General features: G+C 40.9%; 1 protein-coding gene across 1 annotated transcript; it reads right to left on the reverse strand.

The window, feature by feature from the left end:
• On the reverse strand, nucleotides 1-1,047 carry LOC308684054 (trace amine-associated receptor 13c-like; the record flags this gene model as incomplete). The annotated part of the gene is made up of 1 exon (XM_081355083.1): nucleotides 1-1,047. One exon carries the CDS (start codon nucleotides 1,045-1,047, stop codon nucleotides 1-3), a length of 1,047 nt encoding a protein of 348 aa, XP_081211209.1.
• Nucleotides 1,048-18,286: the final 17,239 nt, after the last annotated feature.

The following is an 18,286-nucleotide window of genomic DNA, read 5'->3' on the forward strand; positions in this document are numbered from 1 at the left end:
TTAATATTCTGTAAAAATGTTGACCAAAGAGGATTTTGGCTGAAATATTTTAAGAGTTAAGATGTGTTTAACAGTCTTTTTAAACCAGGAATAAAATAAAGCATAGACCAGAGGATTCAGACCTGAATTTGTATACACAACCCATGTCAATAAATTTATGGTTGTGGAAGAGACTACTGATATAGAACAGATATAGTATGGAATATAGCAAAGCAGATAAACTGTCACAATGATTCCTAATGTCAGAGCAGCTTTGCGCTCAGATTTTCTCCTCACTGAACCTTCCATTACACATTTACCACCCTTCATCAGAGAGTTTATAACTTTCACTTGCTGATGTGCAACATAAAATATTCTCAAATATAAAGTTATGATGAAGGTACATGGAAAAATAAAAGACATGACCAGATCAGTAATTCTCCAGGCAAAACCTGTCATAACCGAACACTCTCCATAACACATGTCTGTTCTGTGTGAAGTGTCAAAATATCCATTATTAATTACAAGGATAATGTTATAAGTTGAGTAACAAACCCAGCAGAGACAGATGCTCACTAAAATTTTTGTTGTGGTTATTTTCTGTGGGTACTGTAAAGGGTGACACACAGCCACATAACGATCAACAGCAATTAAAACTAAATTACTGAAAGATGCTGAGAAAACCAATCCAAGGATTATCATAAACAGTTTGCAGAAAGTGTCTCCAAAGTACCAACACGTCTCAATCAGCCTAGTGCCCTCTACAGGTATCACAATAAGTCCCATAAGCAGGTCGGCCACAGCCAGAGAGAGAATAATCAGGTTTGTTGGAGTGTGAAGCTGCTTGAAGTGAGAGATGGAGATTATCACCAGCAGGTTCAGAAACACAGTCCATGCTGACAGCAATAATACAAACACATACATGATATTGTATTCATGTGTGGAGCGTTTCCCCTTGATACATGATGAGTTGATGGCAGGAAAGCAGTATTGAGTCTCATGATCCTCTGTCTCATAGGCCATGAGTGAGTCTCCTCCTGTTAGGAGTTTGTTCTGTTCTCCTTTCATTTATACAGTGTCTGGATCAGACGGAACAACCCCTCTGACGCCCACTCTGATGTATTTTTTTTTGTGTGTGTGTGAATAATTTCTATTTTAAAGGTCCCGTATGACGCTTTTCACAAGATGTAAAATAAGTCTCTGATGTCCCCAGAGTGTGTATGTGAAGTTTCAGCTCAAAATACCCAACAGATAATTTTTTACAGCATGTTTAAAGGGGGGGTGAAATGCTATTTCATGCATACTGAGTTTTTTACACTGTTAAAGAGTTAGATTCCCATGCTAAACATGGACAAAGTTTCAAAAATTAAATTGTACGTTTGAAGGAGTATTTCTGTGCCAAAAATGCTCCTTCCGGTTTGTCACAAGTTTCGGAAAGTTTTTTTCGAGTATGGGCATGTGTGACATCAGATAGGGCGGAATTTCCTTATATGGGTCCTAAGGGCACTTCTATCGGAAGAGCGCGGGTGCGCGCGCAACCGTAGACCAGAGCAAGAGAGCGGAAAGCAGTTCGCCCATCATCACAGCGCTGTGCTCGGCTTTAGGGAAGTCAGTGTCACCAAAGAAGTGGGTTTTTAGTTGCCAGGGCAAGACATCCCTGCACAGATTCCCAAAGAACCCGGCGTTAAGGGACCAGTGGATGGAGTTTGTTTTTCCAGAGCATCAACGGAGTTGATGCAAGACTGTTTGTTCCCTGCATTTCGACAATGATTGTTTTAGAAACAAAGCCCAGTTCGACGCCGGATTTGCAGATCGTCTAATACTTAAGGATGCAGTCCCAATGATAAAGGTTCACGGTCGTGCGTTGGAACCGTGAGTAAAACTGCTTCAAATGTCTGTGTGTTGTTAGCTATCGGCGCGTAAGCACAGCCCACACGGCACGCCTCCAGCCGCTCGTTTTTTTCCGGAAAGACTTGGAACTGCCTATCTTTCTTTTATAAATATAATAAAACTAAAGACTTTTTGGAGATATGAAGGATGCAGTACTACTCTATATGTACTCAAGATAAACATGAGATTGACTGAAAATGAGTGTTTCACCCCCCCTTTAAATTGTCATTTTTTTGTGGCTCAGAAAAACGCGCTGTTTTAGTGTGTGCCCTTTAAATGCAAATAAGCTGCTGCTGGACGGAACAGGGGGCGGAGCTTCATGAGCTCGCGCTCAGTCTCTCATGATAATTTCATCTCACGGAATGATGATAATAGATAGATAGATAGACACACAGACATATAATAGATTTACAGAAAGACAGATGATAGATAGATAGATAGATAGATAGATAGATAGATAGATAGATAGATAGATAGATAGATAGATAGATAGATAGATAGATAGATAGATAGATAGATATATAGATAGATAGATAGATAGATAGATAGATAGACAGACAGACAGACAGACAGACAGATAATTGATTGATAGATAATAGATGGATATATAGTAGATAGATAGATACTGTAGAAAGAAACACATGATGTTTATGTTTACGCTGTCGAGGATGCCAGACACATTGGTGTGATCGGTGTCAGAGTTGCTTCTCCAGAGGTTGTCATTGTGTGTGTTAAACAAGTCCAATAAGTAGGTCAGTCACAGCCAGAGAGAGAATAATCAGGTTTGTTGGAGTGTGAAGCTTCTTGAAGTGAGAGATGGAGATGATCACCAGCAGGTTCAGAAACACAGTCCATGCTGACAGCAATGCAAAAAACACATACATAATATTGTATTCATATCTAGAGCGCATTCCCTTGATACATGATGAGTTGATGGCAGGAAAGCAGTATTGAGTCTCATGATCCTCTGTCTCATAGGCCATGAGTGAGTCTCCTCCTGTTAGGAGTTTGTTCTGCTCTCCTTACTGTCCTTTCCATTTATACAGTCTGTACCATCTACTTCCCACTGATGATGTAACATACAAATACATTTTTTTAAATTAATTTTTTTAAATCTTTTTTTTAAATTATAATTTTTTTTTTTTACATTAGCTTTGAAATGCAATTAATTTCTTTAGTCCAGATTAGGATTCTCCTATACTGCTTCATTTCATCACTGTTTTCTTATTGTTTAGTATTTCCACATGAAAGCAATGCACAGGTGGAACTGAACTGAACACAGGTGTGGTGGTTATTGCTTTACTCATTAATAATCAGCCACTATAGATCACCCTTCCTTTGAGAGGCCCCTGAAACTCATCTGAGGTGTCCCTTGGTGTGGTTAAAGGGACACTTCACCCATTTGCATTAAGCTTTGCATTGTTAGAAACCCAGTCATACTATTGAATGGTCGTGCAACACTCTCTCATTTTCCCCTGAGATGGGAGAAATCTGTTATTTACCTCTTACACTTCCTCCTACAATGACGCAAAAATCGTCATTTTGCGTCATTGTAGGAGGAAGTGTAAGAGGGGGGGATTTCTGTTGAGACTACAAGCACTAGTTCCTCATCTCTCCCAGGGGGCGGGACCCGCTCACGCTACAGACCTATTACAGATCAGTGCGTGGGACTTTACGCTCTGAAACTGAAAGCAATATCCTCCATCTTGTTTGAAGCTAAGCTAACAGGCGCTGTGGAGACAGATGTAAAGTTATGACAATAGCGGAGGAGAGTGCTCAATATGATATAGAAGAAGAGGAAGAGGATTTCGGAAGTCTGATGCTTGAATCAGGTGTTTGTGGCTACCTTTACAAGCCGCATTATAGCGAAGAGCAGCCGAGGCAGAAGACCTGCCTGCCGCGGACGAGGAGCCCGGACTGGCTCGGGTTAGGGCGGACCGGTGGCGCCGGTGATCTCACTATGCAGCTACGAACCGCTATGAACACAGAGATAGAGTCCGTCTGCGGCAAAGAATTTCAACGATGACAATTTCTCCTGGACGAAATCTCTGAATCAGACGAGGACACGGACGTTTGTGTTGTGAACAAGTTTCCTAGTTTCGCACCGCATATGTTCTGACTGAACATCCAGGTACCATGCAATAATTCACCTTTTCGAAAGAAATACAAACGAGGAGTAATACACTAATGAGTTCGCCAACTAACTAGACATTTTGTGTGAATGTGAAATTTTTTTCAAGCTCTGGTGGTAGCTAGACTTGTAGACGGAAGAGTGATTTCTCTTATAGGCAGATTATGCGCTTTCTGGATTAGTGGGAGTGGCTTGCGGAGCTGTGCAATGTGGTGCATTGTGGGAGTTGTTGTCTTTCATACAAATGCGTCCTGAAGTTATTTTTTGTCTTTTCTCGGTCACAAAGGCACCAAATTCAAAATTTCTTTTACATTTCGACTACGTATATGACCCACTTTAAATAAAAAGCAATGTTCAAATGGGTGAAATGCCCCTTTAAGATGATTTCTGTGAATTGACCCTTCGCTAAGCCCCGCCCTCCTTAGTTACTGTTGCTACGCCTGTCAAGCTTTTGCGCCTGGCACGTCTATTACAGTATGTATGCACCGGTTTCAGACATTCCTAAGGAGATAATTAGTCATTTTTGGCGAACAGGTGAAAATATGAGAGAGCAAGACTGCAGTATGCATTCGAGGGCTATATCAATTTCATCAAGCAGTAGCCGCCTCGTTCGCTGATCATTCAAATGGGAAACACACAAATTGAACAGCTCTATGTGCATGCACAGCAGCGTAGGCTAAGTGAAATTTAAAAATATTCTAATATTTATAAATCAAACAGCTTATCCATAAGTATTGTGGAATAAACACAAGACATTAGCCTGACCACTTTGCAATGATAACATTCTCCCGCTTATATTTGTAGCGCACCAGGCTACTGCTCACACGTCGGGGGTCACATAAGTGACTAACTTACTGTTATGAACTGATTAAGTTTGCATACCAACCTTTTCTTTGGAGATCTCCGGCAAGCCCCCTGATGTTCCCTCCTTTTACTAATTACCTTTTACTTTTACTAGACACCGGGAGAGTCGCGATCGGATTGGGGTAACGTTACTTGTTTGGCCGTCGATTAACAAAATGCTGAAATACATTTTAAGTAACGTTAAATTATGTCTGTGAGCCTCCGTCTTGCCTTTAATCACACTGCTTGATCCACGAGCTGGACAATAACTTTATTCTAGAGCTGCTATAAAGCCAAAACACTTTACTTTTAATTTCCTATTATCAATGTAAAGCTGCTTTGGAACAATCTACATTGTTAAAAGCGCTATATAAATGAAGATGACGCCCGGCATTTCTCCCCTTGGATTTTAGGTTTCGGGAAGGGAACAAAATCCACCACCCCGTCCAAACTTTTACGATACCGGGTATCTGATTTGCACAATGAATCCATACGCACAACGCTTCGGCATGTTTCCCTCGCTCGAAAGCTTGCCAGACCTCCCGCGCCTAGTTACGGTTGCTAAGCCACGACTGGCCTGTGGCGGTTTTCGGGCGTGGCTTAGCGAAGGGTCAATTAGGAATGGGGTCCAGAAATAGAGGGGATGTCATCCCTTGGAACTCAAGAATGCTTGAGCAGTCCATAATCCTCCCAGTTTACCCTGTAAAATAACTATTGGTGTAATAGGTGGGCAATAACTGTCCCCTATACAGAACACATTATCAAAAAGGGTGAAATGTTCTTTATACTGTGCAGTGAAAAGGCTATTGAATTGAACATATGTGTAATAAAAAGGTTTCAGTTCCCAATGACATCCATTATATGGACAAAAAATACAATAAAAGTCATTGGGAAGCGAAACTGTCTGGTTACCCATTCTTCAAAATATCCCACACCGTTTTGATTAGACATGAGTGCGAGGGTGACTCCTCCCTCCGAATGTGACAGCCTGGAGTTTTCTCAGAAAGTGTTGTTTAATTTACTGAAATTTGACAAAATACTCAAACAGCCTAAAATGAAGATTTGATTAATTGATTTTAGGAAGATGGTCAGCTTTAGTCAATATAATTGGGAGATAGTTTGTTGGAAATTATTAATATTATTCTTTAAAGTAATCACTTATTTTTAATCTCATACTGTGTCATCTTTGGAGCTTTTGTTTTCAGTTCATTAACATTATTAAACTATCTTTTCATTAAAGGTTGTAAACAAGCATTGTTTTGAGGTCAAATTGTTTTTCTATTTTGTTTACTCCTGTACCAAGCACATCGACATCAGGACAGCCGTTGTTTCTTACGTTATACATATTGGACGTATACACTGACAAAAAATAAACCTTGAGTTTGATTAATAGGTTTGATTGTAGAATGTTTGCTTAAAAGGTTTCATAGGCCTATGTTATATGTTATTTATATGTATATAACACTGTTGAAACAAAAAAACATATAAGGTAGGTGTAAGTCTTGTGTGGTGGATTACAAGATGAGATTTAATTCTCCTTTTAGGTTAAGCAATGCTTAGCATTGTTTTTTTAATATATATTTTGTGCAGAACCCTGGGTTGAGTACACCGCTGTGGTTTGTGAATTGGGCAGATCTGTTTAATTCACTACCAGCTGTATTTTATTGTTTGTCCATTCCGGATTTTGTAAAGATGGGATCGCGTTAATGCGATTTTTTTTCACCTTTTTGTTCAAAATGTTTGTTTTTTTTAAAATGAAACCATACCCAAACAGTTACAGTCAGATTTAGTTTAAAAAGAGGTAACCCTTCGGGTGCATCCATCATTATCCATGAATGGCGTTTCTGTAATTCTGGGGAATAATTTTGCAGCGGGGCAAGTGTGAAGAAATGTGGTTCCTCCACCTGTAGTTTAATTTACTCCATTGAAAAGGTGAACTAATTAATTGATGCGAGAATTCCCTGCTGTGTTTCTGTCTTGTGCCATAATGTGCAAAGAGCCTTACTCTATCATCTGAATGTATAATGTCCAAGCTTGTGGTACATGGTTTATCTGCTCTCTCTCCTATTTCTCATAGTGATTTACTAGCTGTGCAGCAGAATGACCCTGCTTTACAAGATCTGTTCACTACTGTTGTGCTCCCCGAGGAGGTGAGAGTGTTGTGAACTGCTACTTTATACAGAATAAGTTGCTGTTGAGGAAGTGGAGAAGCTCAGCAAAAGCAAGATTCATGTGGTGAGGCAATAATTCAGGTAGAGGTACCTGGTCAGTTTAAAGGGTTAGTTCACCCAAAAATGAAAATTCTGTCAGTAATTACTCACCCTCATGACTCCTCCATAGGCTTCTAAGGCATTATAACTTGCTGGCCCAGAAAATGTATTAAAGACATCGTTAATCGTAAAGAGAGAAGGAAATTAATAGTTTAATAAAGTGTTTTTTTTTTGTTTGTTTTTTTGCGCACAAAAAGTATTCTCGTTGCTTTATAAACTTAAGATTGAGCCACTGTAGTCACTTGGTCTATATTAACGATGTCTTTAATACATTTTCTGGGCCAGCAAGTTATAATGCCTTAGAAGGCTATGGAGAAGTGATCCAGCTCTCAGATTTAATCAAAAATATCTTAATTTGTGTTCCGAAGATGAACGAAGGTCTTACGGGGTTGGAACAACATGAGGGTGAGTAATTACTGACAGAATTTTCATTTTTGGGTGAACTAACCCTTTAAGGAGATGGTATTAAAGGGTTAGTTCATCCAAAATTGGAAATTACCCCATGATTTACTCACCCTCAAGTCATCCTAGGTGTATATGACATTCTTCCTTCAAAAGAATACAATCGTTATATTAGTGTTATATTAATGTCCTGTATATAAAATGTCCTGGCTCTTCCAAGTTTTATAATTTCAGTGAATTGCCGTATCTGTTTTGAAGTCCATCAAAGTGCATCCATCCATCATAAAAGTGCATCCATCAATCATAAAAGTAATCCATACGGCTCTGCGAGGGTTAAAGCTCCAATATGTAGGAATTTTGTAATAAAATTTCCGAAAATAACTTGCACAGTGTGATATATTTCCTCCAGTTGTGTACTTACAATATCTCAAAAGTCTCCAAAGATTTTTTATTTCAGAGAAATTCCGATTTTAAATAACTGGCCGTCCCGGAAAAGAAATGTCGCGCCTCAGTGACGCAATGTCCGCTCTATTCTTTTTTTCCGGTGTGGACCATGTGATAGGATATTCCACCACACCGGATTATTTTTTTTTATTTTTTATTTTTTTTACAACAACTTTATTGAGGTTTTTTTTCTTATCACAATAAACAATAAAGACGTCTGACAAAGAATAAAAAAGAATAAAATAAAAAATATGACCCACCACACCGGAATTTCGCATGGTCAAATGCGGAAGTGGTGGTTAAAGCGTTATAGCCATAGACTGTATGGTTATAGCTGTTATGGATCACGAACTCTTTGGCGAGTATTGAAGTGCCAACAAAACGAAAGCGTCCATATTCGGATACACGCGGAGTCGCGGACTGTGTGACAAACGGAGGAATAAAACCCGGATAAATATCGGCAGGCGTTTTCGAGATGGAGAGAGCTGCGCCACTATCTGGGACTTGACAGAGACTCTGCTCTCGCGAGTGTATTGATAGACAGGTAAGACATGCAACTGTCAATAATAGCACTTATAAACAAAGTTATATTGCTCTTTGTACTTTGGTAAGGCTTTTTATCACGTGTGGTGGCCGAGATTATGGCAGTACAATTAAATACAATCGGATATGATGTTAAAAAAATATATTTAGTCATTACTTGCAAATGTTCGTTCAAATGTACTTTTAGATATTGGTTTGAACACGTTAAACAACACGTCATTAACCATAAAAACGTAAAACTGCACAACATAAACCAAACAAATCATTTGACAAATAGCTGTATGTTGTAAAGGGATAATATAGCATAACATTTCACGTTCCTTGCAGTTCATTAATTATGATGACATAAAATAATACGATCAGACATACAGGTAGTACAAAAACGAAAAAATTACCTCATCCGTGATCATGATTCATTAATTCCATGTAGATATATCGCTAGATGGTGAAAACGCATTAAAAAAAAAAACATCTCCCATCGTCACCTCCTTCATAGCGTCATCAAGCTTCGCCTTTGTTATTGTTGGAAACTGCGCCCTCTTGTGGTCAAATACCAAAGTTGACTAAAATAACTTGCTTCCGGCAGACGGCTGTACGCATCGATTTACGGTTGAAGAATAACCCTTGACCTGACACACAACGTAATGACGCAGAGGATAGAGCAAAACAAAACACCAGTCACGAATTAGAAGACTGTTTGTTTGAACCGCGAGAGGCATCTAAACTTAAGATACTCCTACGTCCTACGTCATACATGCGTCACTAGTTACTTTTATGATGGATGGATGCACTTTGATGGACTTCAAAACAGATATGGCCGTTCACTGCCATTATAAAGCTTGGAAGAGCCAGGACATTTTTAATATAACTCCGATTGTATTCATCTGGGAGAAGATTGTCATATACATCTAGGATGACTTGATAGTGAGTAAATCATGGGGTAATTCTGATTTTTGGGTGAACTATTCCTTTAAGTGCTGCCCATGGAGATGTTGCCGGCCTTTTGGGACTGAAAAAAAACAAACAAACCGTATAGCAAGGTTTTGTGCCAATTTCTATTGGCTTCACCTTTAAAAAAGATGTTGCTGCATATTTTAAAGAGATAGTTCACTTTGAAATTCAATTTTGGTATGTTTTAGCTTACCTCAAGGGCATCCAAGATGTAGGTGTCTTTTTTTCTGCAGTAGTTTCAATTTTGATATTTTTAGGTCAAACCGTTCTTGTCTGTCAGTCAAATAATGCAGGTCTATGGTTACTGTCTCAAAGAGCATGCACAGAGTCCAAATTAAAACAATTCCCCGTCATCCAAATTAAACAATTGCCCATCGTAAGTACACATTGATGGCCTAAGACACGAAACGAGCGGTTTGTGTGAGAAAACAAACAGTATTTATATCATATTTATAGATGTCGCCTTGGCTACGGTTTCGTTCCAATGAACTGCAGTAGCCAAGGCGACACCTAGTGTATATATCTATACCCGCCCGCGCCTTCAGATCACTTGGACACGGCTGTGTTCAAGAGGTAACAACGATATAAATACTGTTCGTTTTCTCACACAAACCGCTCGTTTCGAGTCTTAGGCCATCAGTGTGTACTTACGATGGGGAATTGTTTAATTTGGACGACGGGGAATTGTTTTAATTTGGACTCTGTGCTTGCTCTTGGAGACAGTAACCATAGACCTGCATTATTTGACTGACAGACAACATCTGGAATGTACAACCAGTCTTGCACATATAACGCTCTGAGTCAAGTTGCGTTAAAGCATTTTCATCAGTCTCTGAAGTCGTTGTTACACACTTAACTGTGTTGAATTGAATCAGGATTGGGAAGAGGGTCTGTCTTGGTTGATGCTCTTAGCCTGGATGTGACACAGGAGAGTTTGGGTTTAGTCCAAAACATTTTTTGGTCACACAGAGCATGGGTCAATTAATACCCACGGCTCCTGACGATGCATTGAGGTCTTAAGAAGCGCAACAATTGGCCTATGCAAGAAAATGAACACTATATACAATATGTAATCCACAGCCTCATCAAATAGTCCTGAGCACATACATACAGTAGCAGTCTGGAGCACGAGCTTCCTGTCACACAATGACGTATGCGCAGGCGCAAACTCACACATGAGCTGACGCTGTGTTTGTTTACCACATAGAGGGAAGACGCGTGTGTTGTTTTGTTCATCAAAATTGTACTTACTTGTGCTGATCCTGGATTAATTAAAATTAAGATTATGTTTGCTTGCGCAATCTCAATCGGCGAAGATTTAGTTTTTACTCAAGATTTGAGCTCCTGCGCATGCATCATTAAAATAAATGTTTCATTTAGAATTGTTGCATGTGGTCTCCCTTTTTCTTGCAGGGTTGTAACAATATATATTTTTTTTCTGCTGGTGCCCCCTAATGCACATTGTGTTAACTTTAACCATTGGGTGGCGCATATCCCGTTTGCTGTTACACAGCAGAAAAAGGAAGGAAACAGTAGGAAGAAGTGCTGGTAGAATGCATGGAGTGAAGTCGCCACTCAGGATTGGTCACTGGTCTGTTGCCTGGCTACCAGTTTATTTGAAGCTGTTGATTTGTCAAACAAGCAATGACAAGTGTCTCATTTACTCCTGATAACAAGTCATCTGAGAAATCAGTTACAGTAAACTCTGAAGACTAATTATAGCAATTATGGTTTGCTGTAAATGTGCACCTGAGGGTGCTGTTAACACCTGTGCTGAATGCAGAGATGAGATTCATTAGAGGTGTGAATGCAACACATCTAAACTCACTGTGAATGCACTGATGCAATAGCTGCTCATTAATCAGGGGTCAGTTACTTGTTTTGAAAAATACATCAAAACAAATATTATGTAACTGTGTTTAGAATAGATAGAAGTAAAAGAAGTAGAACTTTTATTCCAGAGATGTCTATACAAGTAGATATAAAAGAAATTCCACTCTGTACAGGTGTCAAAAAAATAAAAAAAAATAAAAGAAAGCTGATGATGATCTCAGTCAGACATTGTGTTAATTGAGTTGAGTTGATGGCAGGAAAGCAGTATTGAGTCTCATGATCCTCTGTCTCATAGGCCATGAGTGTTTCTCCTCATGTTAGGAGTTTGTTCTGCTCTTTTGTTCTACTCTATTGTCGTTTAATTTATACAGTGTCTGGATCAGACTGACCAACACATGCCATGATCTACCGCCCACTCTGATGCTGCATAATGTTATAATTATTTATTCATTGTATGAATTGTTAAATTTAGCCACACAATAATAGAGTAAACAGTGCTAAAGTTTTAATTAATATTAAATATGATAAACCTCTTTTTCTATTTATTTTCATGTGAATTGTGTTTCTGTTAGTAATCAACATTTCCAAAAGTTAATACATTTTTTCATTTTTTAGGTCTAGGTTGCTGCTGCAAGAGGTGTTAGTGAGGCCAGCAGGGGGTGCTCACCCTGTGGTCTGTGTGGGTCCTAACACCCACCTAGTGACGGGAAAAATACTGTAACAAGCACCGTCCTTCGGATGAGATGTTAAACTGTTGGCTTCTGGATTGGCCCACGTTGGGTAAACTTTTTTCCGGCAACAACAGCGATGGCTGAGCTTAACAAGAACCAGTTTGGGAATCAAAGTCTTTGTGTGAATTAAATAAATTAAATATCATGAAAATGTTTAAACTGTCGTGGGGATTTATTGGTGAGACTGCAAAGCTCTAACTAAGAGCTAAATTTAAAAACTAATTTGAAATGACGGTGCTTAACTAGGTAATATCATTTGCTGTTTGGTGCAGCTGTGCATAATTACACTCCAAAAAACAGTGAAAAACGTCTCGGTTACGTATGTAACCCTCGTTCCCTGAGTAGGGAACTGAGACGTTACGTCGGATGATGACGAATGGGGTTTCACTTAGAAAGCCTCTCACCTTCGAGTATATAAAACGAGCCAATGGCAATGAAATGCCATGGGTCTGCGGAATTTGCATAGCGTATCTCTGCCCCACGCAGGGGGTATATAAGTACGTACGCTGGCAACATGCAGATATGTCTTCGCTGAGGAGCCGAGACTGAACTCAGGCGTTCCCAGCGGTACAGCGGAAGTGGCAGGGAGACATAACGTCTCCGTTCCCTACTCAGGGAACGAGGGTTACATATGTAACCGAGACGTTCCCTTTCGTAGTCACTCCGAGTTACGTCGGATGACGACAAATGGAGTCCCCAGTCTAATCAAGCCACCTCGGCTGTCTTCCAGTGCCCTGCGTAAGTCTGAGCTCCCTGTCGTGAGACTAGCACGGACGAAGGAGTCCTACCTAACACAGGAATACCAAGGTACACTGGGAAGCATATCTCAGTGAAAATATGCAATTATGCCCAGCCCGAAGGGGGGGACTTGGAATACACATATGACCCGGAGGGGCTGCATATGGAGTATCACTGGGGTGTCCAGCCGCAGGTGGAATATTTTAACCCCAGGGGGGGCAAGGTGGCTTGCCAAGGGAAAGACACATGCTCAGAGAGGCTTACAGTGGAAATACACATGTGGGGGTCGCCCGGAGGGGGAACCATGCACATGGAGGCACCTAGCCAAGGGCGAAAGCTGCCGGAGGCATAACTCTGGTGCTGACGTCAACAGTGCTGGAGGAGCTCAGGGCGTATTAGGCTCACCTGAGGAGAATATCGCACAAATCCCATCCGTGGAGAGGAATGGTGAGCAAGCGAAGACACCTGAGCAGAATCTAGTACCGGCTAATTGAAGCGAGTACATGAGAAGAAACTGGCTCCACTCGGAGATTATAGAATCTCGCAAATGTGTTAGGTGTCGCCCAGCCTGCAGCTCTACAGATGTCTGTTAGTGAGGCGCCATGCACTAAAGCCCAAGAGGATGCTACACTCCGGGTGGAGTGAGCCTTCACACCAAGGGGGCATGGTCGACCTTGCTGCTGGTATGCCAAAGCATTGGCGTCCACTATCCAGTGGGACAACCTTTGCTTGGAGAGAGCCTTTCCCTTCAGCTTCCCACCATAACAGACAAAAAGCTGGACTGAGGTCCTGAAACACTGCGTTCTGTCTACATAAGCACGGAGGGCGCGTACTGGACAGAGCAGTGCCAAGGCTGGGTCTGCCTCCTCCAATGGCAGCGCTTGCAGGTTCACCACCTGATCTCGAAAGGGTGTGGTTGGAACCTTGGCCACATATCCAGGCCGGGGTCTCAGGATCACGTGAGAGTTAGCCGGCCCGAATTCCAGGCACGCTTCGTCAACCGAAAAAGCCTGTAGGTCCCATACCCTCTTGATGGAGGCCAATGCAACCAGGAGCGCTGTCTTCATTGACAGGAACTTAAGCTCCACTGATTGCAGAGGCTCAAAGGGAGCACTCTGCAGGGCAGTTAAAACCACTGAGAGGTCCCAAGAGGGTACGAGGGGAGGGCGAGGAGGATTCAGTCTCCTCACTCCCCTCAGGAACCTGATGATCAGGTCGTGCTTTCCCAGAGACTTACCATCGACTGCATCATGATGTGCGGCAATGGCGGCAACATACACTTTCAGGGTGGAGGGAGACAGCCTTCGCTCCAACCCTTCTTGCAGGAAGGAAAGCACGACACTGATCGGGCATTTCGTGGGTTCTTGATGTTTAGAAGAACACCAGTTGACGAAGAGGTTCCACTTCAACGCATAGGCATGTCTTGTGGACGATGCTCTAGCGGAAGTGATGGTAGCCACCACCGCTGGTGGTAGGGTACTCAAACCTGCCTCGTCCTGTCCAGGAGCCACACGTGGAGGTTCCAAAGATCGGGACGAGGGTGCCAAAGGGTGTCCCGTCCCTGAGAAAGCAGGTCCTTCCTCAGGGGAATTGGCCAGGGAGGTGCTGTCGCGAGGAGTACTAGTTCTGAGAACTAGGTCCGGTTGTGCCAATACGGGGCAACCAAAATGACCTGCTCCTCGTCCTCCCTGATCTTGCGCAAGTTCTGCGCAAGGAGGCTCACTGGGGGAAACGCATACTTGTGTAGGCCCCGCGGCCAGCTGTGCGCCAGTGCATCCGTGCCGAGCGTGCCCTCGGTTAGGGAATAATACAGGGCGCAATGGTACGAGTCTTGGGAGGCAAACAGGTCTACCTGTGCGTCCCCGAACTGATCCCAAATCAGCTGGACCGACTGGGGATGGAGTCTCCATTCTCCAGCGAGAGGCCGAAGCCAAGACATTTACATTTACATTTACATTTAGTCATTTAGCAGACGCTTTTATCCAAAGCGACTTACAAATTAGGACTAAATTAAGCGAGTCATCATGAAGAGGCAAAAACAACAACAACGCAAGAAGTGCTCAAAATACGAAGTTCAGGCATTATTCAGAGTAGCATAAGCCCGATAAGTGATGTTTCAAAGGGAAAGGAAATATTATTTTTATTTATTTTTTTTATTTTATTTTTTATGAGGTTAAGTGCTCACGGAATAGATAACAAGAAGACAGCTCGTCAGCCGCCTGGTTCAGGTCTCCCGGAATATAAATGGTTCAAAGCGACCTCAGATGCTTCTGACTCCATGTGAGGAGGTGGCGAGCGAGTTGCGACATACGGCGGGAGCATAGACCACCTTGATGGTTGATGTACGCTACTGTCGCGGTATAGTCTGATCAGACTAGTACGTGCTGACCCTTGAGCAACGCACGGAAGCGGTGCAGGGCGAGACGTACAGCCAGCAACTCGAGGCAATTGACATGCCAAAGGCGCTGGGGTCCTGTCCAGGAGCCCCCGGCAGCATGTCCATTGCACATGGCGCCCCAGCCCGTGGTGGAGGCATCTGTTGATACAACAACATGCCTGGAAACTCATTCTAAGGGCACCCCGGCCCGTAGAAAACTAAGGTTCGTCCACGGGGTGAAGGTCTGACGGCAGGCTGGAGTCACTGGGACTTGGAGCGTGCCGTGTTGCCATGCCCACCTTGGGACTCGATCGCGAAGCCAAAGCTGAAGCGGTCTCATATGAAGCAATCCGAGCGGCGTTACTGCGGCTGCGGATGCCATATGCCTCAGGAGCCTCTGAAATGGATTCAGTGGAACCGCACTCTTGCCCTCGAATTGGCGAAGACAAGTCAGCAGTGACTGCTTCCGGTTTGTCACAAGTTTCGGAAAGTTTTTTTTTCGAGTATGGGCATGTGTGACGTCAGATAGGGCGGAATTTCCTTATATGGGTCCTAAGGGCACTTCTATCGGAAGAGCGCGGGCGCGCGCGCAACCGTAGACCAGAGCAAGAGAGCGGAAAGCAGTTCGCCCATCATGCAAGACTGTTTGTTCCCTGCATTTCGACGGTGATTGTTTTATAAACAAAGCCCAGTTCGACGCCGGATATGCAGATCGTCTAATACTTAAGGATGCAGTCCCAATGATAAAGGTTCACGGTTGTGCGTTGGAACCGTGAGTAAAACTGCTTCAAATGTCTGTGTGTTGTTAGCTATCGGCGCGTAAGCACAGCCCACACGGCACGCCTCCAGCTGCTGTTTTTTTTCCGGAAAGACTCGGAACTGCCTATCTTTCTTTTATAAATATAATAAAACTAAAGACTTTTTGGAGATATAAAGGATGCAGTACTACTCTATAGGTACTCAATATTAACATGAGATTGACTGAAAATGAATGTTTCACCCCCCCTTTAATGTAAAAATTACATCAGCTTACTTGAAAAGTTATATTAAGATATTTCATATTTTTATTGTTAGGCTCCACTGTTAATTATTCTGTGGAGCTCCACTCTTTAACCCTTTCATGCATGAATTATGATATCCTCAGTCAGGATTTTTTTCCTATGTGTTTTTATTGCTCTTAGGGCATGAAAAACAAGAATTGATTTTCATTTAATTTTTTTTACAAATTTTTCAAAGAGATCTTCAGATGTCCACTTGAGTGGACAGCATGCGTTTATGGTTTAAACTGAAGATATACTGTATTAAATAAGACAATAATCAAAAAGATAAAGTATGTAAATTTAACGAACTAATCAATACAATTATATCAAATCATGTGAAAACTATTAAATATATACAAAAAAATATAAATGCAAAATATTGCAAAGGCTTCATACAACTTCATACAAGTTGCACTTCGCGTATCTTTGATATCAGAACATGAGGACGTGATCCCATCAGAATTTTCTACAGCCTGTCAAGGTACAACTGTGGAAACCACTCAGATGCTCCCTCCAGTGCACCAGAGTATGGAGATTTACCCTTATTAGCTGATAATTCTGATTATGTTCAAGATGGACATGCACATTTCTAGCATAGCCCTCCTCTGAGAAAACCTAGCGATACGTTTTTTCAGTCTCATCTGAAATGACCAGTGTTGGGGGTAACGCACTACAAGTAACATGCATAACGCATTCAGATTACTTTTTGATGTTACAAGTAAAGTAATGTGTTACAAGTAACATGCATTACCTAATCAGATTACTTTTTGATCTAACAAGTAATTAACTACAAGTAATGTGCATTACATAATCAGATTACTTTTTGATGTTATGAGTAAAGAAACACATTACAAGTAACATGCATTACGTAATCAGATTACTTTTTGATGTTATAAGTAAGGAAACGCATTACAAGTAACATGTATTATGTAATCAGATTACTTTTTGATGTTATGAGTAAAGAAACACATTACAAGTAACATGCATTACGTAATCAGATTACTTTTTGATGTTTTGAGTAAAGAAACACATTACAAATAACATGCATTACGTAATCAGATTACTTTTTGATGTTATGAGTAAAAAAACGCATTACAATAACGTGCATTATAAAATCAGATTACTTTTTGATCTAACAAATAAAGTAATGCATTACAAGTGTCATACATATGTAATCACATACTTTTTTCCATGTCAATGAAAATTACTTTCTAATAAAACAAATACATTTATTTACAGTAAAAAAAGTCACTGCAGATTAAGTTTTTAAGTTTTAAATTTATGTAGTTAATCAGAGTTTTCTCTCAATCTAAAATCAAAACTTGGAAAATTTTACTGTGATATGACTCATAGATATTGCTTGATGCTGCAATATTTTTTTTACCTACAAGAGTCTCCTAGATTAGAAGGAATGGGTGGATATTCCGGAGCAACTTGGCATGTCTGACTGACCCTTGGCCATCTTGGTTTGGAGGGGGAAAAAATCAAAATACAAAGGCTTGCCACTTGATTGCAATTTATAGGATGATGCACAAGGGTCCAATGAAGAGGCTGATGTGCAACTTTGCCATAAAAACCCGTGCAAATTCAAGAAAATGCATTTTTAATAGCTGTCCACTGTAGTGACCACTATGCATGTAATTTGAAGTTCCTCGGTTTCAGATGTGTTAACCCCTGAGGCCTGTTATAAACCATTTTAATAATTCACTTTGAGATGAACCTCTATAATACATTTGAGACTTACACATAGTTATATATGACTGCCCTCTTTTTGTCATTGTGTTTTTGATTTACTATAAAACTGATGAAATCACTGATGAAAGTGAAGCATAAAGTACATTATATCTACTTTTATCATTTATTTCAGTGGACTAAAGATTTGTGCTTCTTTGCTCAAACAACTGAACATTGTAATTGTTTTAACGTGTAAAAAGTTTGGTTAATTGTTAAATTCTAACAATTAAATCAATCCATCAATAATGCAGCAATTGTAACGGTGTGAGATACGTGTAGTGTAAATTACAAATATAAACTGTTAATCTACCTTTATGACTGTATAACAATAATGCAGTTTATGTGAAATTGCTCTCAGAGGGAAGGTTTAACCAGTTTAA

The sequence above is a fragment of the Scardinius erythrophthalmus genome, assembly GCF_964197995.2.
Source record: "Scardinius erythrophthalmus genome assembly, chromosome: 23".
Classification (NCBI taxonomy): Eukaryota; Metazoa; Chordata; class Actinopteri; order Cypriniformes; family Leuciscidae; genus Scardinius; species Scardinius erythrophthalmus.